This window comes from Carlito syrichta, unplaced genomic scaffold, assembly GCF_000164805.1.
Source record: "Carlito syrichta isolate Samal-C Ts95f unplaced genomic scaffold, Tarsius_syrichta-2.0.1 Scaffold304129, whole genome shotgun sequence".
Classification (NCBI taxonomy): domain Eukaryota; kingdom Metazoa; phylum Chordata; class Mammalia; order Primates; family Tarsiidae; genus Carlito; species Carlito syrichta.
The window spans coordinates 118,017-128,086 of record NW_007248225.1 but is presented as its reverse complement, the minus strand read 5'-3'; the positions used below and the strand labels follow the sequence as shown (position 1 = coordinate 128,086).

General features: G+C 40.1%; 1 protein-coding gene across 2 annotated transcripts in view; it reads left to right on the top strand.

The window, feature by feature from the left end:
• Positions 1–239: 239 nt before the first annotated feature.
• The window catches only part of CLCA4 (chloride channel accessory 4), a 30,920-nt gene continuing 21,089 nt past the window's right edge, over positions 240–10,070 (top strand). Inside the window, exons 1-4 of one of the 2 annotated variants that reach the window (XM_008059467.2) lie at positions 240–443; positions 5,837–5,977; positions 6,112–6,259; positions 9,739–9,847. In XM_008059467.2, coding sequence (XP_008057658.1) covers positions 285–443; positions 5,837–5,977; positions 6,112–6,259; positions 9,739–9,847 — 557 coding nt within the window. In that variant the 5' untranslated portion in view covers positions 240–284. The remainder of the gene's footprint in view (positions 444–5,836; positions 5,978–6,111; positions 6,260–9,738; positions 9,848–10,070) is intronic. The other variant, XM_021713091.1, reaches the window with a different exon arrangement.

The following is a 10,070-nucleotide window of genomic DNA, read 5'->3' as shown; positions in this document are numbered from 1 at the left end:
AAAATTTTATCTTTTATACAAATATTTATAAAATATATTTTATAAAAAGATCAAATATCTTGTTTGTTCATCACTTTTGCAATAACATATAATAAAACAATTATGCAAATTGACGTCAAATATCTTCACAATTTGTAATGATAACTTTTACACAGTCAACATCCAATAATCAGCCAACACTAATCATTTTCATGAGTGTATGAACAGGAAGAGAAGGAAGATATAAAGCCCTCTTGCACAAACCAGCACTGGAGCCAGAAACAACTAGGGAGCAGAGAGGAACAATGGGGTTATTCAGAGATTCTATTTTCCTCGTGGTGCTCTATCTGATGCATGGGTCAAATAGTTCCTTTGTTAAGCTGAATAACAATGGTTATGAAGACATTATCATTGCTATAGATCCTGGTGTACCAGAAGATGAAAAGATAATCGATCAAATAAAGGTAAGAAAGAAATTAGATATTTTTTCAAATGTGTATTATTATGGTTAATTGACACATAATTGTTGTGCATATTTACAGGATACAAAGTGATATTTCAATACATGTAAACACTGCATAATGACCAAATCAGGGTAGTTTATTCATCACCTCATTTCTCTCTTCTTTGTGTTGGGAACATTGGCATTCTTCTCTTCTAGCTGTTTTGAAATATACAACAAATTACTGTTAACTATAATTTCCCTACTATGCTATCGAATACTAAAAGGTATTCTTCCTATCTAACTGTGTTTTTGTATGCATTAAGCAACTACTCTGCATTCTTCCTCTCCTGCCACCTTTCTCAGCCTCTACTACCCACCATTCTACTCTCTGCTCACTTTTTTAGCTTCCACATGCAAGTGAGAACATGCAGTACTTATCTCTCTGTACCTGGCTATTTCACTTAAATTCACAAATGACGTTTTCATTTTTTCAAATACACTTTCTTTACCATCCATCTGGTGATGGACACTTGTGTTAACTCCATATCCTGGCTATTGTGATTAGTGCTGTAATAAACATGGGGGTGTAGATACCTCTTCAACATACTGATGTCCTTTCCTTTAGAAATATACTCAGCAGTGGGATTGCTGAATCATACGGCTATTCTATTTTTAGTTTTTAGTTTTGAGGAACCTCCATAGTGTTTTCCGTAATGGCTGTACTATATTAAATTCTCACTAACAGTATATGAGTTCCCTTTCTCTACATCCTTGCAGGCATTTTTTTTTTTTTTTTTTTGGGTCTTTCAGTAATAGTCATTCTAACTTCGGTGAGATGATATCTAATAGTGGTTTTGATTTGCATTTCCTTGATGATTAGTGATACCGAACATTTTTTCATATATTTCTCAGGCATTTGTACATCTTCTTATGAGAAATATTAATTCAGATTATTTGCCCATTTGTAATCAGATTTTTATTATTGTTATTATTTTCTGTTGAGTTGTTTGAGTTCCTTCCATATTCTGGGTATTAACTCCTTTTCAGATGACTAGGTTATAAATATTTTGTCCTAAGAAATGAGATTTCATCTGTTTGAATTATGAAGAAGATAAAGTTAATAGTTAATAATTATTGGAAACTTCTGAATGCTCCGGGAAGTTAGAAGCAGCATGCTGCAGCAAAGACAAAGTTGCAATGGGCAGAGAGAGACAAAGGTCTTAGATGGGGCTCTCTACTGTCTTACCACAAGATGGAAGACAAGGCACAGGACTCCCTGATCCTGTCTCTTCACCTGTAAATTAGCAGTAAGACTCCTTTGTTCTTTGAAGCATTATTTACCGAATGCTTATGGCATACTAGAGGAAGAACAGTAAATTTTTTTTAAAGCTTCTGGCTTCCTGGAGTATATATTCTTTTCAGAGCTACAGTTAGTAAAAATAAGTAAATGAGTAACTGGTCAGATGGTAGCTGGTTACTGTGGAGTAAAACAAATAAGGAACGGGGCATATGGTGTGTTAGGTGAGGCGGGGTTAGGGGAGAATGTGGATTACATTTCACGTAGGGCAGAGAAGACCTCACTGATGATGTGACATCTGAGCAGAGACCCCAGATGAGTGAGAGAAAACTCGGGGAATGGGAAGAGCATGGTGACAGCATGTTTGATGGGACCAGGGAAACGACTGTGAATGAGCAAGAAGGGAGGGTAGGGTGAGCTGAAGTGAGAGAGGTGTCAGGGCCCAGAACACTGAAGAGACTTTGGCTTGTGCTCTGAGTGAGATGAGAATCCTTGGAAGGATCTGAGCAGACAAGGGCTGTGCCTTCATGCGTGTTCTAGGATCACTCTGACTGCAATGTTGAGGAAACTTGTCACTCAGCTTGTAGCATCTTTGTGGCAGCTGATAGGTGTGGAAGGATCCCAAGTAGGAGACTTGCAGATGAACAGTGACAGTGACTAGAAATGGAGAGGTTGTCAGAGAGATCGTTAAAGTGGTGTGATTCTGGATATCTTTTGAGAGTATCATAGAAAAAAATGTCCTGATGATTTAGATGTGTAAAAGCAGAGAAAGGTAGGAAGACAATATAGCCATCAAGACAGACTTCAAGAGTTTTGCCAGAATGGAATCATTATCAATTGGGAATGGGAAGACGAAAGTGGAGAAAACTCGGCAGTTGGAAAATCAGGAGTGAGCCGGGACATTTTGAATGGACAACGGTGCTTGTGAAGCATACAAGTAGGTGGAGGCAGGAATCTAAATTCAGGATGAAAATTTTGGTGAAGTTGGGTGTGGTGGCTTTCGCCTGTAATCCCAGCACTTTGAGAGGCCTAGGCTAGAGGATCTCTTGAGCCCACAGGTTCGAGACCAGCCTGGGCAACATGAGGCGACCTCATCTCTACAATCAATCAAAAAATTAGCCAGGAGTGGTGGCACATGCCTATAGTTCCAGTTACCTGGAAGGCTGAAGCGGAAGGATCTCCTGAACCCAGGAGGTTGAGGCTGCAGTGGCCGTGAGTGTACCACTACACTCCAGCCTAGGTGACAGAGTGAGACTCCAACTCAAAAGGAAAACAAAATTGGGGTGGAGATAAAAAGGTTAAGTGCAGACAGAGCAAGAAAGGGCTCCAGGACCAAACCAAGGACACTTATTTATTTATTTATTTCCTTCTTTCTCTCTTTCTTTTGTTGGGGTCTCACTCTGTCGCCCTGGCTGGAGTGCATTGGCACAAACACGGCTCCTTGCAGACTTGACTTCCCGGGCTCAGGAGATTCTTTCACTTCAGCCTCCCAAGTGGCTGGGACTACAAGAGTGCACGACCATGCCTGGATAATTTTTTGATTTTTTTGTAAAGATAAGGTATCGCTATGTTGCCCAGGCTGGTCTCAAACTCCTGGACTCAAACAATCCTCTAACCTTGGTCTTCCAAAGTGCTGGGATTATAGGCATGACCCAGCACACCCAGCCAGCCAGGACACTGATTTCTTACTTTTTTTTTTTCTTTTTGAGTTGGAGTCTCACTCTGTCGCCCAGACTGGAGTGCAGTGGCTACTCCCGGCCACCACAGCCTCGACCTGCTGGGCTCCGACGATCCTTCTGTCTCAGCCTTCCAAGTGGCTGGAACTACAGGCACGCGTTACCACGCCTGGCTAATTTTTCGAATTATTGTAGAGATGAGGTCTCGCCAAGGTGTCCAGGTGGGTCTCGAACCCACGGGCTCAGGCAATTCACTCATCTCAGCCTCCCAAAGCACGTGATTATAGGCTGAGCCACCGAGCCCGGCTCAGGACACCGATTTCTAATGTTTCTTCCAACTATAATATTCCATGTAATATAGAGATTGGTGTTAGCACCATGTACATTCTTTCCCTGTCCCTGATATCAGAATCTTCTCCATTACTGAATCCTTATGTTCACTGTTGTATCCCTCTGCACGGTGACACCCAACAAAAGCTGATGGACATGACCCAGGTTGTGATTAGGGGATCTTGGGGCTACCATTTGTCACTATAATATCCAAACAGGATATTACAGGAATTCTGAGAAGGAATTTAGAAGTCATATTATAAGAATTCTGCTTAGAAAGCCTGTGGGAACCATTATAAGCCATCCTAACATAGCCCAGGACATGACAATCAACCTTCTGAAGTCTTTCTACTATGTGAAAACATACTACATGATTGTCCAAGTCAGTAACCTGGGCCGTAGAGACTGCAAAGTAAATGGAATCCCTTGGAGTTGTACAATGCACAACCCACACAAACATATGCAGCAGGCCTGCTTGTTCAATTCATAACTCAACTGGACCACTAGACACGCTCTTGTCTCATATGCCTAGAGAGCCATCACTTCAAGCAGAAGGTGACAAAAGCTTGAGATTTAAATATTTTTAAACAAAAAAGAGGAGAGGCATCCTTTGGGAACAAAGGGACAATTATTTCATCTGCTCTAGGTCAGTGCTGAAATAACCTACACCCTACTTTGGGAGCCCTTCAAAGCCCTTTTCCTGATTCCCAGACAGCCCTCTGGGCCTTCCATTCTCTGAACTCTGGCCCATGGTTCTGAATACAATGAGTCTGCTGACGGCATGCAGTACTTATGAATCAGCACACTGGACCCTCTTAAAGAGAATCAAGAAAAGATTCCTAGAATTCCTGAAGAAGAACAGTTCTATTGTGGGCTTGTGTTCAATCAGGAAATGTCAAGGAGGAGCCTTCCTTGAAGAAAACACTAGAGACTGGAATGTTTTCAGCAAGATGCAGAGGTTGACATCATCAGCCAGCACCCAGGAGGACTCCTCAGTTACGGTCATGATCACAGAGAATCAACCACTAAGCCAGGCTCGGTGGCTCAGCCTGTAATCCCGTGCTTTGGGAGGCTGAGGTGAGTGGATTGCCTGAGTCCCGGATTCGAGACCCGCCTGGGCAACTTGGCAAGACCTCATCTCTACAATAAATCAAAAATCAGCTGGGCATGGTAGCGCACGCCTGTAGTTCCAGCTACTTGGAAGGCTGAAGCGGAAGGATTACCAGAGCCCAGCAGGTTGAGGCTGCGATGGCTGGGAGTGGTCACTGCACTCCAGTCTGGGCGACAGAGTGAGACTCCAACTCAAAAAAAAAAAAAAAGAGAATCAACCACTAAGTGCCTTTCACCCATATATTTCCCATCCTAGATAGTAAGCTCTAGAGAGGGACTATTTATCTTATGAGTCATTCTATCTGGGATCATACATTCTGAATATTAATGATGTTATTTTCAGCTTGGTGGCAGAGTAACAGTTCTGGGGTCAAAATTTTGCCTCTACTATGGATTTTTCCATCACCCAACCCCCCAGGTTCCCAACCCAGTTGCCTCTCCTAGAGGTAGGGTGGTTAATGGAAACCTATTTTATGATCCATTCCTATAGACTCTCCTCCCAGCTTGCATCAACGAAGGCTGTTCTCTATTTAATATTTCTGACAGACCGTAATGATATGAAACAGTTCTAGGATTGCCTATGTGTAGAGTACTTTATAACTGATTCTATCTTTATGCCAACCACACAGATAGGTAGCAATAGTCCATTAAAGGAAACTGAGCTTCAAATTATTATGTAAATCAACCCAGAACATGCTAATACCAGCTTTGGAATCAAGTTAATGACTCCAGAGTCCATGTACAACTCGACAGTAATCAAAGCCAAGTACAAGCATTTGCTTTTGAGGCAGGATTCTAGAAGACTATAGAGGCTTTCAATGTGCAGGATTAAGGGATAGTTTGGGATTGACAGGGGTCAGAGTTGGAATAGGGAGGCAGAGACTCAGCTCATCAATTGGTTGCTTTTTCGTTAAGTAGGGAAATGCCTGGTACAAACCCCTGCTCATTGAGTTCACTCTCCCTTGGCCATCCTCACATATTTCTTTTCCTTAATAATAGGATATGGTGACAACAGCTTCTACTTACCTGTTTGAAGCCACAGAAAAAAGGCTTTTTTTCAAAAATGTATCTATATTAATTCCTGAGTCTTGGAAGGAAAATCCTCAATATAAAAGGCCAAAACATGAAAACTACAAACATGTAAGTGTCAAGAAATCTTCTTTTAAAAAATCATATTTTTGATGCTCCCCAGTTTATCCACAAATTGATTGTTTCTAGCTGAATATTGTCATTTCTATTTTTGATGACTTAACAATCTCTATAAATGTTCACAGGCTGATGTTATAGTTGCACTACCCACCCTCCCAGGGAGAGATGAGCCATACACCAGGCAGTTCACAGAATGTGAAGAGAAAGGAGAATACATTCATTTCACCCCTGACTTTGTACTTGGAAAAAAACAAAATGAATATGGGCCATCAGGTAGGAATTTTGGTTAATACATAATTTCACAATGATTGCACCATGCAGCTCTGTGCCCAGGCCAAGTCTGTAGACTGTTGAGCCAGAGTACCTCATATCAGATCTGGCACCCCTACTTATTAGCTGGGTGTGTGTGCTCTCTCTGTGCTTAGACCCTAAAAGGGTGAATAAAGAGGTTTATACCTTATAAAATATTTGTTCTACATTAAACTGATAATCCAGATAAATGTACTCAGTACAGTGTCTACAAAAAATTTGAACACAGAGAGCAGCACTAATAAATACTTTTTCTAAGGCAGACTCTTTAGATGTTTATTTTTGTTTGTCCATGTAACAGTTCTCCATAGCTGGATATTAACAAATCACATGCAAGCCCCATAGAAGCCAAATGTGTAGCAAACTGGAAAGAGACATGATGCCTGTTACTGGTCAAGAGAAAACACTCATAGGCTGATATTATTAACCTATTTGGTTGAAACAGATGAAATTGTCTATAATTAATCATTTTGACCCATAAAGTGGTAATTTCATCTAGTTCAATCTAAACATTAATATCATTTATCCAAACTAAAGCACATTATTTCACAGATAAAAATACAGATCATTGTCAAAAGAGAGTCTACATACGTGTTGCTACTCAATGAAAACCTTCCTGAATCCCCCTACTCCAGAATCACCCCCCGTCTTCTATTCCCTGTTCATTGCTCACTCATTATGTCTCTCGTCTCTGCCAAACACTCGGTGAGCCCTGGTCCCCATCATTACCTGAACTGATTTCCCACTCCCATCTTGAATGCTCCATCATCTCTTCCCATCCCAATCTTACCTCTCCCCATCTGTTATCCTGACCGTGTTTGTTCTCCTCAGCACCTCTCATCTTTGTGCCCTGTAAACTACACTTTCTTTTCTACTTGGCATGCCCAACAAAGTCAGTCATTTCAACTACAAATATAAATAGTTCCATTCCCTCATCACTCTTATTCTTACATTTCAATCCATTGACTAAATCCCCAGTACTGATATTGAATTATTCAGCCATTTTATTTTTGGCTTCTGTTATGTTTCCAAGACTGCTGAAGAAAATTATAAAGCTAATTGACATTATTACAAAAGCACATTTTCCAAGCTCAGTGAAACTCTCAAAGCTACCCAACAATATTTCCGCTTGACTCTTCTCAACTTCCTTTGTCATTTCCTATAGCAGCTGTTCTAAAACATCTAGTATTTTCCTCAGAATCTCTAGCTACTCTTCTCAATCCCATCAATCAAAGCCCTGATTGAGAAAACGGAGGCCTCTATGTTCTTTCTCCCTATTTTCAAACTCGTTACCACCTACACCTCCTCTACCTCCACCTGTTTTAGAAAAGGAAGGCTCCTCCAATTTAGAAGGTCAGTGTCCCTATCTGAGTTCTCGAACTTTTCCCATATCCCACACGTTTTATATTATATTACTGACAGTCCCCCACTTCCTCTTAGACAGATCTTTCTTCCACAATGTGACAGATGTGCTTGTGAAAAGACTTACATCCTACAAACCATGTCCTAAAAACAATATGACTTTTGGAAAAACAAGATCAGGAAGACAGCTCTCAAAATTACACAATTTTGTAATAATAACGATAACAACAATAATAGGTGCCTAAAAGATCATTTGGAAGACCTAGGCAGTAATTCAGGTTGGCTGGAGAATGCATAGCACATATTAAAAGCACACACACGCACACACGTGCGCGCGCGCGCACACACACGGTGAAATACTATTAGAAATGAGAACCGGGCTAGCTTGAAATGAGACAATGTAGGTGGGACTGGAATGCTATGTCAAAGGGGCTGCTTTTACGGTGCATACAGGAGGCAGGACAACCTGAGACAGAAGGAAGACTGAGAGTGAACCTCTCTAAGAAGAGAGCCACGTATAAGGAGTTTTAAATTGTCTTAAAATTCATCAAATCCCTACTGCAGTAGTTGATATGAGGGATTTTTCCTGCCATACTAAACATTATAATTCTACTCCCACCAATCTGGTTCCATTGGCCTGGGAAAACTTAAACTAGCGATTTTTGTTTTTGTTTGGGGTTTTTTTAAATTTGTTTGTTTTTTGGCTTTGTTTTTGAGTTGGAGTCTCACTCCGTCACCCAGGCTGGAGTGCAGTGGCATGCTCACGGCCACCACAGTCTCAATGTGCTGGGCCCAGGTGATTCTCCATCTCAGCCTTCCAAGTAGCTGGAATTACAGGCATATGCCACCCTGCCCAGCTAATTTCTTTCTTTCTTTTCTTTTTGATTCATTGTAGAGATAAGGTGTCACCAAGTTGTCCAGGCTGGTCTCAAACCTGTGGGTTCAGGCAATCCTCTCATCTCTGCCTCCCAAAGTGCTGGGATTAAAGGCGTGAGCCACCTTGCCCAGCCTAACTATGTTTTTAAAGGTTAATGTTCAGAGGAATAACTTAGGAATCTCATTAACATGCAGATTCTGATTCAGGAGGTAGAGAGTGGGCTGAAGATTCTGTATTTCTGACAAGCTCCCAGGTAATGCCGATGGTGTTGGTCCAGGACTACATTTAGAGTAGCAAGGAACTAAAGAAGAAACATGAATCCTTCATAACACAGGTATTTCCCCCCAATTTTCAGATATCATTTCAGGTAGTTTGAGCTACCGGACTACACACTGTAGCAGAACAGACTTTATTTCTAATCTCTTCTTCATTTCTGTTTCCTCTGAAGTTTTTCCCAACATTGCTAACACAAAAGTTCTGCTTGCTTCTTTTTGCATCTTAAGCTGTGGATTTACCTTTATTCTTCCATTCACCCTGAAATTCTTATGAAAAAAAAATTTATTCTAACTCCCTCTCTCAAAACTTCTCCAAGTCACGCATCTTTTTATTTCTAAATACCTAGTATTGCATTGAATATAAATATAATTAATGATAACAGTTTTATATAATTACTGCTTATATGTGCTAAATGCCACAAATGAATCACTTCATTTTGACATCCCCCAAATTATATATGGTCCACAACAGTGTTTCTCAATTTTTTAAAATAATCAACTACATAAGGAGAATTTTTAAACATTTTTTTTTCCCTAATTGCATCCCAATGGTATGTTAGTACCACATACAGATGGCATATCTGATTTTGTTGGCTAAGATTTGGAGAGCCATAAATCATTTAATACCCAAGATTTTTTACTTCTAAGAACCAAAATACAAATCACAGTCCACAATGCATAGCAAATAGTCCATTAACACTTTATTGGTTTACCACATTGTAGAATAAGAAGATACTATACCACATAGTATAACAATACAATGTAATTTAACACAACGCACTTTTTTATAAACCAAAATATAAATGTTGGCAACTGTTCAAAACCTAAGTCCAAATGTATTTTGTGCTTGAAAGGAAAGCTTTTTAATATGTTTGAGATACAAAAACTGTCATTTGAATTGTGGTTGTATATTTCAAATGCTTTTTCAGGTAGACTGTTTGTCCACGAGTGGGCGCATCTCCGGTGGGGAGTGTTTGATGAGTACAACGAAGATCAGCCTTTCTACAGCTCGAAGTCAAAAAAAATTGAAGCAACAAGGCATGGCGAATTAAATTATCTAAACTGACTTTAGGCTTTTAACTGTTCTTATTTTTCCTATTTTGATTTATTTCAAATGACAATCACTCGTTTTTTCCCAATGCAGACAATAGATGCTATGTCACAAAACTATGCTTTTATTTATTTTATTTTTTATTTTTTTAATTTTTTTATTTTTTTTGAGTTGGAGTCTCACTCGGTCGCCCAGACTGGAGTGCAGTGG